A 22,493-nucleotide genomic window follows, 5' to 3' on the forward strand; every position below is an offset into this window, starting at 1 on the left:
GCTCGACCCGGGATGTTGTCAGGGCCCGCCGCCTTACGGATGTTGATAGCGGCAAGCGCCCTCCTCACGCTGTCGGCGGAGAGGCACAGGGGCAGCTCGTGTGAAGGGGGAGTGGCCTTCAGCGGGCAAGTGCTGTTCTGAGCGTCGAAGCGAGCAAAGAAGCGGTTAAGGTCATTGAGCAGACGTCCCTTCACAGCTCTGCGGTGCGGGCTTGTAGTCCGTGATGGTCTGAATGCCCTGCCAAAGGCTCCGTGCGTCCCTGCTGTCCTTGAAGTGGGCGGTAATTTTGCAAGAGAACGCCCTCTTTGCTTCTTTGATGCCCCGGGACAGTTCGGCCCTCGCAGTCCCCAAGCCAGCCTCATCCCCCGCTCTAAAGGCTTTGTCCCTGGCCCTCAGCAGCCTGAAGACAGCCCCCGTCAGCCAATGCTTCCGGTTAGCCCGGTTAGCTCTTTTATTATTATAAAGAAAATTCTATAACAAGGTACAACATGGTAAATATGTTTTTAAAACTCAACAAGTGTACGTAGTGCAGTTGTGTGGGCACTCCCTGCCTTCTGCTGTCGTGCGGGCAACTTTCGTGCCATAATTCCTCAATTTTTATTTTGAATTTTTTATTTTTTGGGGGGGGAATCCGCAATGTACTGAAGCCACGATAAATGTACACGATATAGCGAGGGATTACTGTACAGGCACAAACAATAATCATTAAGGTGGAGGGAGGTTACGCTCTCATCCATTAGGGCAGTGCTTCTCACTCATTTTCTGTGATGCCCCCCCTAGGGAGAAAAAAGCATTTCACGTCCCCCCATGTTATTAATATTAAAGAAAAAAAGAAAGAAAAAAGGAAGATCAACTTACAATAAAAAACTTTATTAATAACATTGTTTTTTTAGTCTGTAAGAGAACAGAATCAATGTGCATCACTTTGTATAAAATTAAAAAATGAATTATAATTATTTAAACTATAAACATTCTTGACCAACTGCCATTTTATGCTGAAAAAATTTACAATAAAATAATAATCAACATACACGATAAATAAAATAACAGCAATAAATAATATTCAATTCAAAGTAATCAGTAACATTAACTCAGTAGCACAACATATAAAATATTTCAACCTTCAAAACAAAAATGAATAAAACAATTTGTGCTGTTTTCTCAATCAAAATGAGGCAGCATGACGGAGACCATATCCACAGCTGCAGGTAGTAGCTCTTCTGTAATTGTGTGTTTTCTTTTGCACTGAGCAATTTGGTAAGCTGCTTTCTCTGAAGTTTACAGTGCTTGCTTATTGACAGAAGTAGCATTCACAAAGTGGGATGATTGTTGGCAATATTCAGCCCGTTTTCGCTGAAAATCCTCAAGCATTTTATCAGCGTCATTGGGGTGCAATGACTTTAAGTGCCGCCTTAATTTATTTGGCTTTACACTGTCCGCTGCCAACATTGTAAGGCACAGTAAACACACCGGTCTTTCCTTGTCTCCCATCGTAGTCACACTGAAGCGCTACGTACACTTTGTCATATTTCCTTCCCTCTCCCCAGCCACTTCATCCAGCTTATCCCGGGGGATCCCAAGGCGTTCCCAGGCCTTCTTAATAAACTGCCTGTTGAAGTGCGAACATTGCATGAACGTACAAGACCATCCCTGCCTGGAAAAACATCAACAATTCTTCCCATTTTCCTAATCTGTCTGGGTATTTTATCCTCTCCGATCAAAACCACTACTTTATGGGCTGTTGGGGTAGGAGTGTCCACCTTGTGAGTTCATCAAATAGTCTCTGCGCCAGCTGTTCCAAAAGCTGGTCAAAAGTCTCTGCCGATATTTCCACCTTTTACCGAGCTCCTCTCGATTGGCAGTACTTACATGAGCTGGTACAGAAACAGTCGTTGGTGGCAAGGAAGTCAGGCGTTTACCAACCAGGAAGTGTGAAAGAGTAAGTGGCTGGGGTTCTAAAGCATCACTATGTACTAGGGGTGTAACGATTCATCGATACACATCGATTAATCGATATAATGCTCTACGATTTATTGGCATCGATGCTAAACGTAAACATCGATTTATATCGCCGTGTTTGACCTCGGACATTAGACGCGACTTTATTTTGAAATCCAGTTCATTGTTGCTTGCTTCCTCTTTCCGGAAGCAGTGCGCCCGGCGTTGTTGTGTTGTGAGCAGAGCAGGCACGTGAAAGGGGAGTCGACAACTAGTACGCGGCTCCTGGGCTGGTGCTATGGCTAGTATCCAAAAAGACGAAGAGATTTGCTCCCCTTTAGGCTTCAAGTCATTCGTTTGGAAGCACTTTGGATTCCAAAGAAAAGATGGCTCAACGGACAAGACACGCGCACTTTGTAAATCCTGCCATGCGGTGATCAAATATTCAGGGACCACAAATCTCGATGCACATTTAAAGAAAAAACACGAAATCAAAGTTCAGTGTTAAAATAAGCACTTTGTATACTACAATACTCTTGTAATTTCCTAAATAAAGAGTTTGCAGTACCTTGTTGATTTTGCGTATGAATTGTTATAAATCAGGATATTGTTCTATATTTTTTATTAAAAAATATATATACATCGATCGTAGAGCACTATAAAGCGATATATCGTGAATGAATCGCAGCAGGCTTTAAGATATCGGCAAATATCGTATCGTAGTTCTTTATATCAATATGATATCGTATCGTGACAAAACCCACGATTTACACCCCTACTCATCATCATCATCATCAGCGGTCACTCAGGACGAGTATGACGGTCTTCTTCTCAGGGTCGTCTACTTGTGGGTCCGCAGGTGGGCGTAGAGGCCGATCCGGGAGCCACATATTTTTGTGCAGTGTGGGCAGGGGAAAGTGGTGGTGGGTTGTGGTCGTGCTGGAGCCTGTTTTTGTCTTTCCTTTCGGAGTTGTCGTTTGGTTTCTGCGACACGGCGGAGTTCCTTTTCGTGATGTGCTGCACCTTCTTGCACCGCTGCCCTCCAGCAGTTCCTGTTCAAGGCGATGCGCTCCCAGTCCCGAGATGTTATTTGGAATTTCTTGAGATTGGTCTTGAGGTTGTCCTTAAAACGTTTCTTTTGCCCGCCCGGGGCTCGCTGACCTCTCTCCAGCTGGGAGTATAACATCTGTTTGGGGAGGCGGGTGTCAGCCATGCGGATGAGATGTCCTGTCCATCGGAGTTGGTGCTGCATTATTAAGGTGGTGATGCTCGGTATCCTAGCTTCATCCAGAACGCTGATGTTTGTGCGTCAGTCTCCTTCCACATAGCACTCAAATCAGGTGAGTTGGTGACCCATTTGCAAAGATTCATGCCTGCCTGAGAAAGAATGTCCTTTGCTGCAGTTGTCACATATAGAGCTTCTTATACAGTGGGTGCGCTTGAAATAAAATCATCCACATACAGACAGTCACTGATTGTTTGTACTGCTTTTGGTTGCTCTGCTTCAAACCCTTGGAGATGTTTTCTAATGGTGGCAGCAAGCAGGAATGGGCTGGGAGACACGCCAAAAACAACTCTGTTCATTCTCAGGATGCGAACTTCGTCTTTGCAGTCCTTGGTTGGAGGTCCGTGCATCCACAGGAACCTAACAGCATCCTTATTCTTTTCCGCAAGAGAAATCTGAAAAAAAGCCTTGGTTATGTCTGCAGTGAAGGCTATCTCATATAATCTGAATTTAATGAGCACATCCAGCAGGTTTGAGTTTAGGTTAGGCCCAGTGTGCAAACCGTCATTAAGAGAAGGGCTGTCTTCGTCATGTGAGGAAGCATCAAATACCACTCTAAGTTTTGTCGTGGACTTGTCATCTCGCAAAACAGCGTGATGTGGCATGTAATATTTTACAGTCTCTTTGTTATCTACCTTCTCCTTGTCAACCTCTTCACAGATCCCTTGCTCTAGATAGTCTTGTATTACATTGTTGTACCTAGAATACAAGGTTGCATCCATTTTCAGTTTTCTCTTAAGACTCTCAAAGCGTCTCGTAGCTACCCTGAAGTTATCTGGAAGTCGGTCTTTGTCAGATCGCCACAGTAACTCAACTTGGTAGCGTCCATTTTCAAATGTTGTTGTCTGTTCAAAGTTTTGTAGGACATCCGTGTCCTCTGGGCTTTCTGCAGGTTTGTTTATAATGCCCAAGGACTCCACTTCCCAGAATGCATGCAACTGCGTTGAGATCTGGGTGTCTTCAGACAAACTAATGTGCATGCAAGTGGTGTCTGTAACACTGGAGGTAGTCACTGGTCCCTGTAAAACCCATCCAAAAATCCTTTCAACCGCCACCAGTGTATTTGTGACTCTTTGGACTTTACCAGTAACTGCTTGCCAGTAGTAGTCTGCTCCTATTAACGCTTGCAACTCTTGGTCTTTTGCGCCCTCTAGAGGGAAGTCTGCAAGTTGCAATCCTCTTTTCTTTATTTCTTCGTGAATGGGCTCACTCGGAACCTTTATTACAGCAGTACACACCTGAGAAGTCTCTACAGCTTCAATCTCAAGTCTCCATTCAGTGTTCCACATATTCTCTAGCTCAACCTTTACAACATTACGTTTCTCTGTTACTGGAGTAGTGGAACCGAAGACATGGAGGGTTAGTGTCTCTTGTCTTATAACTGGCAGTCCCAGAGCTCTAACGACACTTCTGTGAATGAAACTACGCTGACTGCCTCCATCTAACAGACAATGAGTTATCTTTCTCTCTTTTGGCCCTACAGTCCATGTTTTAACAGTCTGAAGCAGTACAGTGTTTTGAGTGTTTGTTTTGACCTTTACAGGACTTGCCACTGAAGACAACACAGCTTCTGTATTTCCATTACCTTTGGTAGTGTCAATATCGGTCTTGGATTCAGTCTGCTCACACACTGACAAGTGGTGTTTACGGTTGCATAGGCTACACAAAACTTTCACCCTGCAGTATTTTGCGGTGTGTTTTGGGCCTAAACAAACATAACACCGTCCAAGTTTTTTCAGCTTATCCTTACGTGCACTTACAGTATATTCAGGACAGTTCTCTGGCTTGTGTTCGCTACTGTCACAATACATGCAGGTCCGGGGCACGGTGTTGGCTGTATGCAAAGCGGTTGCTGAGGGAATGCTCCACTTTCTGGGTTTGTCGGCGTAGGATGACTTACCCACATGTTTGTGTTGTGGGCTAGAGTCTTTGGAGCTTTGGCCAGGTCTTGTAAGCTGAAGCGCCCGTTCTCTGCTTTGCACTTCATTTTGCAGAAACTGAATCAACTCTTGTACCTTCCAGTCGTTGGTGGAGTTTGGTTGGCGAGTGTAGGCAAGTGCAATGTCCTCTGGGACAAGCTGTAAAAGCACTGGACAAAGCAAGCAGCCGTACGTGTCACTCTGTACTCCCAGAGACTCCAAGCTGCGTATCTGGATCTCACATTCATCATATAAATGTCTCACAGCAGCAACATCAGATGATTTTTTAACAGGTGTCAAGTTCAGTAATTTGGACATGTGGGCACTTATCACAATGTCCTTGCTCCCAAAACGGCTTTGGAGTAGCTCTATTGCAGCATCATAGTTAGCTTCTGTTATTGTGAGCCCTGCAATAGTTCTGGCAGCTGTTCCAGTCAGGTAGGATCTGAGATAGCTAAATTTATCTATCTTGCATAGTGCATCATTCTTGTGAATATCTGTTTCATACTGTGACCAAAATTTCTGCCACTGGCTTATTTCACCATCGTACTTGTCTATCATGAGCTTCGGAAGTTTAACAGTCTGTCTGGACTGTGACGCAAATGAGCCCGTGCTTACGTCGCTAACACGCATCCTCGGGACATCTCTGATGTTCTCCTGTGACCCGATGAAGGAGGTGCCGCAGACTTTCCACGTGAGAACCCGGTCCATGTAATCCATCGTGTTTGCAATCTCAGTGTCCAGATCGTCTGTGGGCGTTTCATTTTCTATGCCCTTGTCCAAGTCCAGTAAACATTCCTCTTTTGATGATAAAACTGCCAGTAGCTCACGCACCTTGTTAGTATCTGGTATTTTCTTTCCCATCTCCTCTTCGAGATGGGTAAACAGCTTCGTTGAAGCGGCGCAGATAGTCGCTCGCTTCCTTTTCAGTCGTTCCATTCCCTCCGTCATGACGGCTACTACTCCACAGAGTCGTTAGCTGTTCACTTCGTTCGAAGCACACGTTAAGTCCTTACTTCCCGGGTTTCGGCACCAAATAGTTACGTAGTGACGGCTTCTCCAATGATGACGGAGGCTCTGAAATCCTTTGTGTACGTTTTACTGTTCTTTTTATTGTATGGAACGTAAAGGAAGACACTATGTTGTCAGATAACGATAGACAAAGTTGGAATGCAAACATTTCCGCAAAACACCTTCAAAATAAAACACTTCCGGTGTGTCAAAATAAAATTACATAAATTCCAATCATGCAAATCAATAAATGTATGATGAGCAACTTAACAAGTTACAACAGCCCGGAACACCTCCCCAGGGAGGCGTCCAGGAGGCATCCTGATGAGATGCCCGAGCCACCTCATCTCGCTCCTCCCCACATGGAGGAGCAGCGGCGCTACTCCGAGTCTCTCCCGGGGGACAGAGCTTTTCACCTTATCTCTAAGGGAGAGCCCGGACACTCTGCGGAGGAAACTCATTTCGGCCGCTTGTATTCTGGATCTCGCTCTTTCGGTCACGACCCATAGCTCGTGACTATAGGTGAGGGTAGGAGCATAGATCGACCAGTAAATCGAGAGCTTTGCCTTTTGGCTCAGCTCTCTCTTTACCACGACGGACCGGTACAGAGTCCGCATTACTGCCAATGCTGCACCGATCCACCTGTCGATCTCGCGCTCCATCCTGCCCTTACTCGTGAACAAGACCCCAAGATACTTGAACTTCTCCACTTGGGGCAGGATCTCATCCCGATCTGAAGAGGGCATTCCACCCTTTTCCCATCGAGGACCATGGACTCGGATTTGGAGGTGCTGACCCTCATCCCGACCGCTTCACACTCGGCTGCTAAACGCTCCAGTGAGAGTTGGAGATCACGGCTTGAAGAAGCCAACAGCACCACGTTGTCTGCAAAAAGCAGAGATGCGATGCTGAGGTAACCAAACCGGACCCCCTCAACGCCTCGGCAACGCCCAGAAATTCTGTCCACAAAAATTATGAACAGAATCGGTGACAAAGGGCAGCCTTGGCGGAGTCCAACCCTCACTGGGAACGAATCCGACTTACTGCCGGAAATGCGGACCGAACTCTCGTTTTAAGTGTGCCCGTTTTTTATTTTATTTTTCTCGCCTTTTCACCTGCCCACCGCGTATCTCTGGAGCTCTGCTCGCACCTCTCTGATCCCGCTCCCTCTGACTACGAGCTACGCTAGCCAGCTAGCCAACCCACCACCGGACCCTCCTACCTCCCAGCTCTGAGCCTGTAGCTGCTTGCTCTTGGCTCGGCAAACGGCTTCAACCCAACTTTCTGGCCACTTGGCCGGCGTCCTCGGGGGGAGCACCCGCTCGCTGCGAGCTCGCCGGCCGTGGCTCGGCTGTGTGCCGCCATGACACACTGGGGCGTGCTGTTTGCACGGGTACAGTTGGGATTGACCAACACCACCACCCACTCCACCAACATCACAACTCGGTCCACTGCTGCTTCCATGCATTTCACTGCCTACCAACTTCTAGCTAACCAGCTACTAGCCATTTCTACCATTTTTTCTGGATTATTCCCAGCTGCTGTTACGTCTCATCTCCTCCATAAATGATCACTTCTGCTACTCCGGGCTTCCATTCCACCAAACTTCTCGTCCATTTGTCTACACTGCTGCTGATCTTCATCATCTCAACAATAATTAACGTCTCCCTGCTGCTGCTGCCTCAGCTGCCAGCAAGGCTGGGATCCTCCGCCGTCGCCGCTACATCCATCGTAGCTCCAGACTGTCTTTTAGCCGACATTTCCCTGATGGCTCACCCATCCCCTCTTCCTGGACTACCTCTTGCCCCTCCGTCACCCCACCTCCCGTACTGTCAACTTCAACAATCTCCGCTCCCCCACCCCCGCTCCTTCATCCATCTACCTTGCACTGCTGAACTGTCGCTCCCTCTCCAACAAATCACTAGTTATTTTCGAACTACTATTGGACAATAATTTGGATCTGCTCCTTCTCTGTGAAACATGGCAACAGCCCGTGGACTATTTTACTCTCAACCAAGCCACTCCGTCCGTCTAACTACAGCTACATCGCCAAACCCCGCCTCTTTGGGCGAGGAGGTGGTATTGCTGTCCTCCATAAGCGGTCCCTACCCATCACTGAATTGGACCTCAACTTCCCATCTATTTCATCTTTTGAATATCTCGCTTTTTCCCTTCCCAACTCTACTACTGCTGTTCTTATCTACCGCCCCCCCAAAGTCACATCCGTCTTTTCTTTCTGAACTCTCTGAACTCCTCACCATCGTATCCTCAGTCTCCTATCCCCTCCTACTCATCGGTGACTTCAACTTCCACATCGACCACCCAACTGCTCCACTGACGTCTGACATCATCTCCCTTCTGGACTGCTTTCATCTCACCCAGCACATCAACTTCCCCACCCACACCAAAGGCCACACCCTCGATATAGTATGCTCCTCCTTTCCACTCACATCCAACCCCCGTCCTCTCACCTTTCCACTTTCAGATCATCTCTGCATCCTCTTCTCCGCCCCTCTGCCCTCGCCTCATAATTCCACAAAACGCACCATCTCCTACCGCAACATCAAGACTGTGTTGTGAATTTTTATTCTGGTATCATGCAATGTATATCTCACTAGTAAGCCTAAGTGTGACCGGGTCATGTTCGGGTCAGGTTCGTGTGGGATTGTTTGGGGCTTGGTCCAGGAAGGTAGGCTCATTGGCGCCAGACACATCTGGTTTCCATTAACAACTGCTAAGATATGCACCGTGTAGAGTTAGGGAGGTGGACTGCGGGGTCATAGGTCAGCCAACAGCCCCATGTGCGCGCTCCCGCGTAAAGCGAAGCGGAAGAATATAAGTTTTCGGGCGAGAGTAGACAAAGGGACTCGACATCTTGGCTAGGGCGCGAGACACTTCTCTCTGACATCGGTTGAATAAAATCTTTCCCCAATCAGCCATGTGTGACTGAAGTTTTCCTTCCCCAAGCCAGCCACTTTTTCACCATTTTGTTTGGAAGACCAGCTGACCATCGAAGAGAATTCACCACAATTGTAAACCCAATCACGCTTTGCCAGCTCTTATCCTCTGCCCTTCCCTCCGACCCCACTTCTTCCTCCCCTGATGACCTTGCCACCACGCTCAACCACATCCTTTCTGACTCCCTTGATTCCCTAGCCCCCTGGAAAACTGTTACATTCACTAACTCTGCCCCTTGGTACACCCCGGAACTCCATTCCATGAAACAAACTGCCCGTCAACTCGAACGCCTCTACAAAAGAACCCGCCTCACCGTCCATGCCGAAACCTTCAAACAACACATCTCCTCCTATCGTGATGCTCTCCTTGCTGCCAAATCTGCTTAATTCTCATCTCTCATTAATAACACCAACCGGAACCCCCGCATACTGTTTTCCACCGTCAACAAATTGCTCCAGCCACCGGTCACCAAGCCACCCTCCTCACCCGCCCTCTGTTACTCCTTCCTTGTCAACTTTAACAACAAAATCGCCCAAATCAACAGTTCTCTGACCGACACCATCAATAACTCCTCTTGCCCCCCCTTCCCGACCTACCGCCCTTCCCCTCTCTCACTGTCTTCTCCCTTGTCGACTCCTCCACTATCCTAGACATCATTACCACATCCAAGACAACCACCTGCTCTCTCGACCCTCTTCCAACGAACTTGACTAAGGCCTGCCTCCCTGTCCTCCTCCCCCACCTCACCACCGTTTTTAATCAGTCTTTATCCCTTGGCCACTTTCCCACTGTCTATAAATTTGCAGCCATCACCCCCATCCTCAAAAAGCCCACCTTGGACCCACTCAACCTCTCCAACTACCGTCCCATCTCCAACCTTTCATTCCTTTCCAAAACCCTTGAACGCATTGTCTCCGACCAACTCCGCACCCATCTCCAGTCCAATAACCTCTATGAACCCTTCCAGTCCGGATTCCGCCCACTTCACAGCACCGAAACAGCTCTAGTTAAAGTCACCAAAGATCTCCTCATTTCTGCAGACTCTGGTGCCCTCAACATCCCACTACTACTTGACCTTAGCGCAGCCTTTGACACTGTGAACCATTCCATCATCCTCCAAAGGCTGCTCCAACTAGGTGTTGAGGGCACTGAACTCGACTGGCTCACCTCCTATCTCACCAACAGAAACCAGTTCGTCTCTCTCTCCGGTCACACATCCATCCTCTCCCCAGTTACACAAGGGGTCCCCCAAGGCTCAGTTCTTGGCCCCCTATTCATCTGTTACCTCTTTCCCCTTGGTACTGTCATCCGCAAACTCAATCTGGACTTCCACTGCTACGCTGATGACACCCAGATCTATATACGTACCACACCAACCCGTAACCCTTCCCTCACCCACTTTGAAACCTGCATCTCTACAATAAAAACATGGCTGACCCACAACTTTCTCAAACCCAACAGTGACAAAACAGAGCTCCTCCTCATAGGCACTAAATCCTCCTTTAATAAAACTGGATCCATCACACTCACCATTGACTCCTCAAACATCACTCCCTCCCCTCTGGCACGCAACCTTGGCGCGATTTTTGACCCCACACTGTCCTTCCACCCTCATGTTAGCTCAGTAGTCAAAATCTCCTACATCCACCTCCGACGCATCGCCAAAATCCGGCACTGCCTCTCTCTCCCTGCCGCTGAATCCCTCATCCACGCCTTCATCTCATCCCGGCTTGACTACTGCAACTCCCTTCTCACTGCTCACTCACTCCATAGACTTCAACTAGTCCAAAACTCTGCTGCCCGCCTCCTTACCCACACCCGGTCCCGTGAACACATCACTCCTGTTCTCCACTCACTTCTCTAGCTCCCCATTAAGGAGCGTATCATCTTCAAGATACTCCTCCTCACCTTCAAAGCCCTTCACCACCTGGCTCCCACTTACCTATCCGACCTCCTTGTCCCCTACTGCCCCAACCGTCCCCTCCGATCCTCCAATACTTCACGTCTGACAGTCCCAAAATCTAAACTCAAACCCTTCGGTGACAGAGCCTTCTCCTGCACATCACCCCGACTCTGGAACTCTCTCCCTCAGTCTCTGTGACTCACCCACACTCCCCATATTAAAGTCCCGTCTAAAAACTTACCTCTTCTCCCAAGCTCATGACCTCCCCTACCCATAACTGGTTTCCTCTTCTTAATTTTATCCGATTGTTTCTTCCCCGTCCCCCTCCCCTCATGTATGTCTTTGCATTGTTCTGTGTAAGTGTCTTTGGGTTTTTGAAAAGCGCTATACAAATTTAATGAATTATTATTAATTATTATTATTATTAAAGAGGGGAACCACCAACCCAGTCTGCCAATCCAGAGGTACGGTCCCCGATGTCCACGCAATGTTGTAGAGGCGTGTCAGCCATGACAGCCCTACAATATCCAGAGGCTTTAAGAACTCCGGGATAATCTCATCCACCCCCGGGGCCCTGCAACCGAGGAGTTTTTTAACTACCTCAGTGACTTCAACCCCAGACATTGGAGAGTCCACCTCAGAGTCTCCAGGCCCTGCTTCCACAATGGAAGGTGTGTAGGTGGAATTGAGGTCTTCGAAGTATTCTCCCCTCCGACACACGACGTCCCGAGTCGAGGTCAGCAGTACGCCATCCCCACTGTAAACAGTGTTGACAGTGCACTGCTTCCCCCCGAGACGCCGGATGGTGGACCAGAATTTCCTCGAAGCCATCTGGAAGTCGCCAAACTCCTCCCACGCCCGGGGTTTTGCCTCAGCAACCGTCAAAGCCGCGTTCCGCTTGGCCATCCGGTACCTGTCAGCTGCCTCTGGAGTCCCGCAGGCCAAAACGGCCCGATAGGACTCCTTCAGCTTGACGCCATCCCTTACCGCCGGTGTCCACCAGCGGGTTCGGGGATCGCCGCCACGATAGGCACCAATGACCTTACGGCCACAGCTTCGGTCGGTTGCCTCAACAATGGAGGTGCGGAACATGGTCCACTCGGACGCAATGGCCCCCGCCTCCCCCGGGACGTGGGAAAAGTTCTGCTGGAGGTGGGAGTTGAAGCTCTTCCTGACAAAGGATTCTGCCAGACGTTCCCAGCAGACCCAAACGCTCTGTGAGGGTCTGCCAGGTCGGACCGGCATCTTCCTCCACTATCGGAGCCAACCCACCAGGTGGTGATCAGTTGACAGCTCCGCCCCTCTCTTCACCCGAGTGTCCAAAACATGCGGCCGCAAATCCGATGACACGACTACAAAGTCGATCATCGAACTGGGGCCTAGGATGTCTTGGTGTCAAGTGCACACATGGACACCCTTATGTTTGAACATGGTGTTCATTATAGAAAATGCGTGTCAAGCACAGAAGTCCAATAATAGAACATCGCTCGGGTTCAGATCGGGGGGGCCGTTCCTCCCAATCACGCCCTTCCAGGTCTCTCTGTCATTGCCCACGTGAGCATTGAAGTCACCCAGTAGAACGATGGAGTCCCCAGAAAGAGTGCTCTCCAGCACTTCCTCCAGGGACTCCTAGAAGTGTAGGTATTCTGAGCTGCTGTTTGGTGCATAGACACAAACAACAGTCAGGAGCCGGCCCCCCCACCCGAATGCGGAGGGAGGCTACCCTCTCATTCACCGGGGTGAACCCCAATGTGCAGGCGCCCAGCCGGAGGGCAATAAGTATGCCCACACCTGCTCGACACCTCTCACCGTGGGCAACTCCAGAGTGGAAGAGAATCCAGCCCCTCTCGAGAGGGCTTGTACCGGAGCCCAAACTGTTTGTGGAGGCAAGTCCGACTATGTCTAGTCGGAACTTTTCTGCCTCACACACCAGCTCGGGCTCCTTTCCAGCCAGAGATTCAAGATTCAAGAGTTTTTATTCGCCATGTTTGAGTGTGCCAAACAAGGAATATGACTTCGGTAAATCACAGCCTCTGTTCAACATTTCGGTGACTAACAACACTCAGGACATGTGAAAAATGGCAAATATTCTAAAACATCCCCTAATCTTAAATTCCCAAGAGGGCAAGGAAAAACTCAAAACTCCAGCTAGGGGAGATGAGAAACCTTGAGAAGAGCCGGTCCCTCTTCCAGGATGACCAGGCTGCAATGGATGCAGAGAGGACACAGTACAAACAGTGTAGACAATTCAAAAAAGGTGTGGAGAGCAGGATATTATTGCACAGTAATGACTCTGAGACTCCAAGAGTGGTGCGAGGTCATCAGAGCAACAGCCTGGGGGAAGAAGCTGTCTCTGTGTCTGCTGGTTTTGGCATACAGAGCGTCCGAAGGGGAGTAGTTCAAACAGACTGCAGCCTGGGCCTGGGTGAGAAGGGTCTGTAGAGATGTTCCTTGCACGTTTCCTGGTCCTGGACAGGTACAAGTCTTGGATAGATGGGAGGTTAATTCCAATTATCTTTTCTGCAGTCCTGATTGTCCGTTGCAGTCTCTGCTTGTCTTGTTTGGAGGCCGATCCAAACCAGACAGTGATGGAGGTGCAGAGGACAGACTGGATGATGGCAGTGTAGAAGGTCTTCAGCAGCTCTTGCGGCAGGTTGAACTTCTTGAGCTGTCTCAGGAAGTACAGCCTCTGCTGGGCCTTCTTCCGGACAGAGTCTATGTGGCCGGTCCATTTCAGGTCTCGAGAGATTGTGGTTCCCAGGAACTTGAAGATGTCTGTGGAGAGAATAGTATTACTGCGGATAATGAGGAGTAAAAGTGGTGAAGGGTCTTGCCTGAAGTCCACTCTCTTCGCCACGGTCTTAAGCAGGTTCAGCTCCAGGTGGTTTTGGCTGCACCAGTGGACCAGGTGCTCCACCTCCTGTCTGTACGCAGTCTCATCACCGTCCTGGATCATACTTCAGGAGCTTCACAGGAGCGTCACCTGAGGAGAAATCGTTGGTGTAGAGAGAGAAGAACAGTGGGGAGAGCATGCACCCCTGGGGGGCGCCAGTATTGGTGGTCCGGGTGTGAGATGTAATGCCCCCCAGCCTCACACGCTGTCTCCTGATGGTCAGGAAGCTGGTAATCCACTGACAGGTGGAGGCAGGCACCACAAGCTGGATGAGCTTCTGTTGGGGGATGTCAGGAGTGATGGTGTTGAACGCCAAGCTGAAGTCCACAAACAGGATCCTGGTGTACGTTCCTGGGGTCTCCAGGTGGTGCAGGATGTAGTGCAGTCCCATGTTGACCGCATCATCCACCGACCTGTTTGCCCGGTAGGCAAACTGGAGGGGGTCAAGCAGGGGGCCCGTGACATCCTTCAGGTGGTTCAGCACTAACCTCTCGAAAGATTTCATGATCACAGATGTCAGTGCGACAGGTCTATAGTCATTCAAACCTGTGATGGCGGGCTTCTTGGCCACTGGAACGACGGTGAAGCTCTTGAAGCACGAGGGCACCTCACACAGCTCCAGGGAACAGTTGAAGAGCCGTGCAAAGGTGGGCGGCAGATGCTCAGCGCAGACTTTCAAGCAGGAAGGTGACACGCCGTCTGGGCCCGGTGCCTTCCTGATCTTTTGTCTCCGGAACATCTGGCGCACTCCCTCCTCAAGGATCTGGAGTGCGGGCGCGGCCTCTGCAAGAGAGAGAGTGGGTGATAGAGGTGTGGACGGTTGTGGGGGGAGGTGAGTATGTAGACTGTGCTGCAGGAGGTCCCGTTGTGTGGGAGGAGCTATCAAACCTGCAGTAGAACCTGTTTAGCTGGTTAGCAACCCTTGGGCTCTCCACAGGATGGGGGGGTCGTTTCTTGAAGCCCGTGATGCTCTGCAGACCTTTCCACTCTCTTGAGGGTTCAGGATTGGCAGAGAGGTGTGTCTCCAGGCTCTCCTCGTAACACCTCCTGGCTTTCCTGACCTCTCGGTTCAATGTGTTCCTGGTCTGCTTGAACTGGTCGCGGTCGCCGCTCCTGTAGGCCTCCTCCTTGACTTTGCGCAGCCTCCTGAGGTTCGGTGTAAACCAAAGTTTGTCGTTGTTGTACGTGCAGAACGTCTTAGTCTGCACACACAGATCCTCACAAAAACTGATGTGACAGTGTCAGTGAGTTCATGCAGGTCTGAAGTTGCAGCTTCAAAAACTCCCCAATCGGTGCAGTCTAAGCTGCCTTGACTCCACTGTCCACTTCCTCACAGTCCTCACCACAGGCTTAGAAGTATTTAGTTTTTGCCTGTAGGCCGGGATCAGATGAACTAAACAGTGGTCCAAGAGTCCAAAAGCTGCACGAGCCACAGAGTGGTATGCGTCCTTAATCACGGTGTAGCAGTGGTCCAGTGTCTGTGCCCCTCTGGTGGGACATGTTATGTGCTGTCTGTATCTGGGGAGTTTGTGTGCAAGGTTTGTCCTGTTAAGATCACCCAGAACAATGATTAGTGAATTTGGTAGAAGTTTCTCCATGTCTGTCACCTGATCAGCCAGGATCTGCAGCCAGCCGCTGCAAAACTCTTTCAACACCGTGACATCAGTACACAGACGTTCATTCATGTAGAAACAGAGACCACCTCCCTTTGATTTTCCGGAGAGCTACGCGCTGCGATCTGCATGCGTTAGCCGAAACCCAGCTAACTCCACGGCATGGCGGGGGTTTCGGTAAGCCACGTTTCAACAAAACACAGCACGGCGGATCTACTGAAGTCCGTGTTCCTTGAAGTGAGGAGCAGCAGTTCGTCCATCTTGTTCCCCAGGGAGCGGACATTCACCAGATGAATTGCCGGTAGGGCAGAACGGAACCCTCTCTGCCTCATTTTTACGAGGGCTCCGGCTCGTTTTCCCCGTCGCCGCGCTAGCTTGTATAGCACCGCCGCTCCGGCTAAAATCTCCGACAAACAGTCTGAATCAGAGAGAACAGGAGAGAAAATACCAGAAGAAGACTGTCCGATTTTTAACAGATTTTTAAATAAGACAAAGAAACAGCGAGCGACTCACCGTGGCGGCCATCCGCGGCGCCATCATGATGAGATGTGACATTCCATGTCCCAAGAGCCAGCCGATCGGACCGCCTTTGGTCGCCGCCCAGCTCACTTTGCACCCAACCCCTTTGGCCCCTCCTACAGGTGGTGAGCCCATTGTAAGGGGACCCACGTTTTCTTTTTGGGCTATGCCCGGCCGGGCCCCATAGGCGAAGGCCCGGCCACTAGGTGCTCGCCTTCGAGCCCGACCTCCAGTCCTGGCTCCAGAGAGGGGCCCCGGTGACCCGCGTCCGGGCAAGGGAAAACGAAGTCCATTTGTGTTTTTCGTCATAAGGGGCTTGGGTGAGCCGTGCTTTGTCTGGCCACTCACCTAGGACCCTTTTGCCATGGGTGACCCTACCAGGGGCATGAAGCCCCAGACAACATGGCTCCTAGGATCATAGGGGCACGCAAACCCTTCCACCACGATAAGGTGACGCCTCACGGCAGGTTGTTTTTAACCCTTTAAATATTTTTCCATGGTGTCCCACTGCACTTTTTATCCCCCGCTCTGTGCTGTGTGTGCGTATGTTCCGTGTGCTCTACACTGTAGAGCAAATACTCCTTGTGCACACTCTTACAGTGATACCGCCACTCCCACCTACTGCAGTGGATGTCTAATTACCCTTTAATCTAGTAAAGCCAAAAGAAAAGCATGTTCCCTGGTGTCACACGCACCCCCCTTTGCAACGCACCGTGCCCCCCCAGGGGGGCGCGCCCCACTATTTGAGAAGGACTGCATTAGGGTGAACCCCAATGGATGGATGGATGGATAGATAGATAGATAGATAGATAGATAGATAGATGGATGGATGGATGGATGGATGGATGGATGGATGGATGGATGGATGGATGGATGGATGGATGGATGGATGGATGGATGGATGGATGGATGGATGGATGGATGGATGGATGGATGGATGGCCAAAATATTACTTGTCCCAAAAGGCACAGGTTTATATCCTCCAGAATGGAGTTTTTCCTATGTGTCTAAATACATATAACACCCTTTTACCCTCAAAGCACTGGGAACATGATCACTGCTGTTTCACTCATGGGGTCTACTTAATTTGGTGGGAGAACGCAGGAACGCAAATACCGTTTTTTTCCATGTATAATGCACAAGATTTAACTACCGTTTTTTTCCATGTATAATGCGCAAAATTTAACTAATTTATTGTCCTAAAATCTGGGGTGCGCATTATACATGGGTACAATATTATTATTATTTATTTATTATTTATTTTTTCTATCCGGATATCATACGGAGGCCGCCATTACAGATGCGCTTTCTTCTCTGCTGTTCACTTTAAACACGCTCCATACGAACACAATGCTCTCGTATCAGACGCTTGCTCGATCACCTGCTTGTTTGCTGTCACAATGTACCCTCCACAAATCCGAAACATTTCTTCGCGATTGAGAATGCTAGCGCATGCGCAGTGAATAACATCCGGTTGTTCCCAAAGATGATCTTTTTTCTGAAATAATTTTACGTTTACGGACTTAAGTAGGAGTCAAAATTTGGGTGCGTATTATACATGGGTACAGGCTTTTGTCCAGCATCAACATGCCATTTTTAGGGTGCGTATTATACATGGGGGTGCATTATACAGGGGAAAAAACGGTAGTTATTTTAAATGTTTCGGGATTGTTATTCCACATAGTCATCACTGGATTTCCTTATGTAAACAAAGTGTGTCTTTATTAATAGTCTAAAAGTGACTACTTTTTACTCAAGCTCATGAGAAATCATATCATCTGTTCACAGTCCGTTGAGGGTCTTATTGAGGACTTCAGAGATCCACGGTCTCCGAGGTATAGAGCAGCCCATGTCTTCTTCACTGACAGTGAGTAACAAATACATGTGTAATACATTCATATTGTAATACATTTGTTAGAGTGGTGCTCACTCTAACTTATTTGCAAGAACCACACGGGAGACAGTATGCCCTTTGAGCACTTGCAAGTGAAGAAATCGTTTGTCACTGTGCATACAGCGATGTTCAAACAAAGTCTGACTTTAGATTCTTGCAAGAGCATATTTATTGAGAGAAGCAGGGTGGGGTTAAGATTGGACATGGTTGGTGGTCACCGCAGCAACTGGTTAATCAGTGTGGAAGGTCCCAGCTCATTGTTTTACAAGGTTGTGGAAACAGAAACTAGTGGAGCATTTTATATGACTAACTAACTAAGAATGTTTCCACACCGTTTGGAAAGTTTCAACAACTGAATGGTTAAACTTTTCAGAGTCAAGGAAAGGTAAAAAGTTTAAAAAAAGTTAATAATTCTAGTCTACATTCCAACATAATCGTACGATCAAGATAATTTGTCAACCCTAACAACATTCATCAACAAGAGTTCAACAAACCAACAACTACTGAACTGTAACAATAAAAACATATACAAGTTGCTACACGAAATAGAATATATCAAATAACTATAACATAAATAGTTCACTGCCACACGGCCCCAAGCACCGGCGTGGACTTCCAGGCGTGTGGCGGCGTGGACTTCCATCCCCGCAGGTGGCACTTCCAGCCATGGAGGTGGAAGAGAGCTCCATAGAATAGGACCGGGCGTTCGTAAAAGCCATGTCCGAGCCCCATCCACCATCCCCGGACAGCCACCCGGCCGAGCGCCGGCCCTCGACTTCCATCCATGGAGGTGAAAGAGAGCTCCGTAAAGTATGACCGGGCGTGCGTAGAAGCCATAATAGTTTTTCAAACCTTCTGTGTCACTCCAAATCATTAAATCTTTCAAACTCTTCGTCCTCCGTGTCACTTACAAACAAAGCCGCTAATGATGCCGGTAGCCTTGGTCATCTTTGTCATCCCGTGATCGAATCTTTGTCCTTTGTGTAAACAACCGCCGCGCCACTGACGTCACTTAAAATTCAAATTACAGTAATCCCTTGCTACATCGCGGTTTGTTTATCGCAGTTTAACTTTTTTTTTCCTTTTTCTTCTTTTTTTTTTTCAATTTTGAAAATTTGTGAAAAAATTCACATATAAGTCGCTCCTCAGTATAAGTCGTCCCCCCACCCAAACTATGAAAATTAAACACAATTTATAGTCCGGAAAATATGGTAATCTTTAATATTTTACAATAATGCTTCTTGACTGCTGGGGTTACTATTAGACTAAACCTCAACCTTTTGGTTAAATGGAGCTTTTTGTCTGTGCACATGTCTTTCACAACACAATTCACTGTTGGCATTAATTGATTTGCTGAGTGAATATTAATGAAGTTAAATACCAATTTTGTGTTTGTTTTATTACAGCAATTCCAGACTCCATGTTTGGACTCTTGACCAACTCTCGCGCCTCCAAAGCCATGAAGGCTTTGACTGAGATCCATGTAGCCTTTCTGCCCTATGAATCTCAAGTAAGAAAGTGGCAGTACATTGACTTATCTTAGTATTATCTGAGTCAAGAAGAAATCACAATGGTGGTTATATTTTTATTCAAATTGTATGTACTGTATATAGTGTAGCTACTCAATATATATATGTTTGCTACAGCCCTTTGTTCATCAAAACTCATTGAATTATTTAGCAATTGTGACACTATTGGTTTGTTACAAAAATCCGACAGCATCTGTGACACAAATCACGTGTAATTTTAATAACAGGGCTTTAACAAAAAAACATTGCAGTAAAATTACTGCCATTAATGCTCATCATCCTTGTGCGTTTCAGTTTTTTTTACCGTGTGACAGGCTCATTCCCCTCCTCGCTACATTTGTAGCGGGCGGGATATCTTAGTAGGAATGCCCATATCATGGATGGATGGATGGATGGATGGACGGACGAAGGGGTGGGCAGGCTGATGGGTGGATGATTGGGTGAATGGACGGACGGACGGACGGGTAGATGGATGGATGGGTGGGTGGATGGATGGACACAGACGGACAGGCGATTCTTTCATGCCATAGCTATAACAAATTAACCCTGAACAGATTGCATGTGTACACTTGAAGCCTCGATTAATGAACGTTTTGAGGACCATTTGGATGGATGGTTGAATCCTCTTTCCCTTTGGGCCAGGTTTTCTCCCTGGACAAAGTAGATGCATTTCAGGACTTCTACAGCCCTTTTAAAGCTGATGTGAAGAGCAACATGCTTGAAGGGTGTGCTGAACAGATAGCAACCCTCTGTGCTACACTGAAAGAATATCCTGGAATCCGATACAGAGGGTGAGACCAACAATCCTTTTCACCATGGGGTATACATCTCTCTCTCTCTCTCTCGTCTCTCTCTCTCTCTCCCTCTCTTACTCTCTCCATCCTTAAACAGAAAAAAACATATAGTCAATTGGTATTAGTTTTATGCCGCAGGGTACGATTGGGCACCCCCTTTAAATTTTCCAACAAGACGAAGAAGAAATAAGGCACCACGTCAGATGGATGCTGCAGTGCGTGGTTATAAACGCAGCCCTGTGCCGCTTTTTAGTGGTGACATGAGAATTGCAGGTAAAAGCTACGTCCTGCACAATCTCAAGTGGGTAAAAAACATTTATTGTCTTTCTCATAGAAGAGTTCAGAGTGGCCCCCGCCTTCTGCCCGATCTCTCTCTCTCTCTCTGCACTTTTCATTTCGACCACTGTAGCATGTTTAGCCCTTTGCGTTAACTGTTTTGAAAATGCCAATTTTGAGTTGACGGCTGCGTCAAAACAATCAATAAAAACTGTAATATACAACGTAACAAGGCGATAGAGCCCCCCCCCTCTCTCTCTCTCTCTCTCTCTCTGTGATAAAAAACCCACGATTTAAATACAGATTTTTGTTTTTACTTTTGTTATCTTTTGTTATTATTTTTTTATTTGTTATAAGTGTAAGAAACTAAAGAAAGAAATCACAAAGTGAGCAAATACCTTTTAACACCATTGAGCAACCATTGTAATAACATCTAAGTCAAGTAAGTAAGTAATGCAGCATGAACGCTCTGGCCAAATATAAACTATGATTTTATAAACATCATGTAAATTTGGGTAATAAAATGCTGTTAGAGAATGCAGCTTCCTTGCTCTCTATAGTAGCACAATGAATACATGTTTGAGTGGTCACTTGAATCCCCAAACCAGCTAAACTACTGTAGATGATAATGAAGCACTGTCATGATCTGTTTTTTTGATGTTGTGGGTCCAAGGGAGACCTGTTTGGAGTGGTGGCTTGCATTGAGCAAAATGAGAGCTTAGTGCAAAAAGATGAGATGATAAGAGGTCAGCATTTTTTTCTTCTTTTTTTTTAAATAGTGATGAATGCAAGGCAGCACGTTGGAGCGCTGGTTCACACGTCCGCCTCACAGTTTAGAGGTGCAGCGTTTGATTGCGGCTCCGGCCTTCCTATTTGGCGTTTGTGTGTACTCCCCGTGGCTGTGTGGGTTTTCTCCGGGTATGCCAAGTTGCTCCCACATTCCAAAAGCATACATGGTAGGCCGACTGACCACTCCAAATTGCCGGAACATGAGATTGTGAGTGTGAATGGTTGTTTGTCTCTATGTGCCCTGTGATTGGCTGGCAACTAGTTCAGAGTGTACACGCCTACCGTCCAAAGACTGCTGGGATAGGCTCCAGCACGCCCGTGACCTTCATGATAAGCAGTACGGAAGATGAATGAGTAAAAAGAGTGATGAATACAGAAAAAATGTACTCCCGAAGAGGGCACTCTTCTCATCCAGGTGAAAAGCAGTGATGCTTGATCTGTTTTTGTTTAAATTGCATGCAGAGCTATGAGCGCTTTTAGCACTGAATGACCATGATAGTTTTACTACCGTAATTTCTGGACTTTAAATCTCACCTGCTTATAAGCCGCACCAGCAGAGAAATCGCGGAAAATTTTGTTTTGTTCATAACTAAGACGCATCGTACTACAAACCGGTTTCAGTTGAAGTTGGGAAATTGTGTAAAATGTAAATAAAAACAAAATACAATATGAAAATCCTTTACAACCTATATTCAATTGAATATACACTACAAAGACAACATATTTAATGCTCAAACTCATAAATTTTATTTTATTTTTCAAATAATAATTAACTTGGAATTTCATGGCTGCAACACGTGCAGTAGAAGTTGGGAAAGGGCATGTTTACCACTTCGTTACATCACCTTTCCTTTTAATAACACTCAATAAAAGTTTTGGAAGAGAGGAGACTAATTCTCTTAGCTTCTCATGTGTTATTCTTTCTCATTCTTGCTTAATGAACCACTTCAGTTGTTCAACAGTCCACGGTCTTCATTGTCGTATTTTACGCTTCATAATGCGCCAAACATTTTCAACGGGAGACAGGTCTGGACTGCAAGTGGGCGAGGGGAGAACCTGGACTCTTTTATTTTGAAGCCACGCTATTGTAACACGTGCAGAATCTGGTTTGGGATTATCTTGCTGAAATAAGCAGCGGCATCCATGAAAAAGACATCGCTTGGATGGCAGCA

The 22,493-nt window shown here is 47.5% G+C and overlaps 1 protein-coding gene across 3 annotated transcripts in view; it reads left to right on the forward strand.

Moving 5' to 3' along the window:
* Window positions 1–22,493, forward strand: part of stxbp1b (syntaxin binding protein 1b) — a 137,159-nt gene that overhangs the window by 13,593 nt on the left and 101,073 nt on the right. For all 3 annotated transcript variants that reach the window (XM_061278631.1, XM_061278630.1, XM_061278628.1), the window contains exons 5-7: window positions 17,828–17,906; window positions 19,340–19,443; window positions 20,105–20,253. In XM_061278631.1, coding sequence (XP_061134615.1) covers window positions 17,828–17,906; window positions 19,340–19,443; window positions 20,105–20,253 — 332 coding nt within the window. The remainder of the gene's footprint in view (window positions 1–17,827; window positions 17,907–19,339; window positions 19,444–20,104; window positions 20,254–22,493) is intronic.

This window comes from Syngnathus typhle, linkage group LG5, assembly GCF_033458585.1.
Source record: "Syngnathus typhle isolate RoL2023-S1 ecotype Sweden linkage group LG5, RoL_Styp_1.0, whole genome shotgun sequence".
Lineage (NCBI taxonomy): Eukaryota > Metazoa > Chordata > Actinopteri > Syngnathiformes > Syngnathidae > Syngnathus > Syngnathus typhle.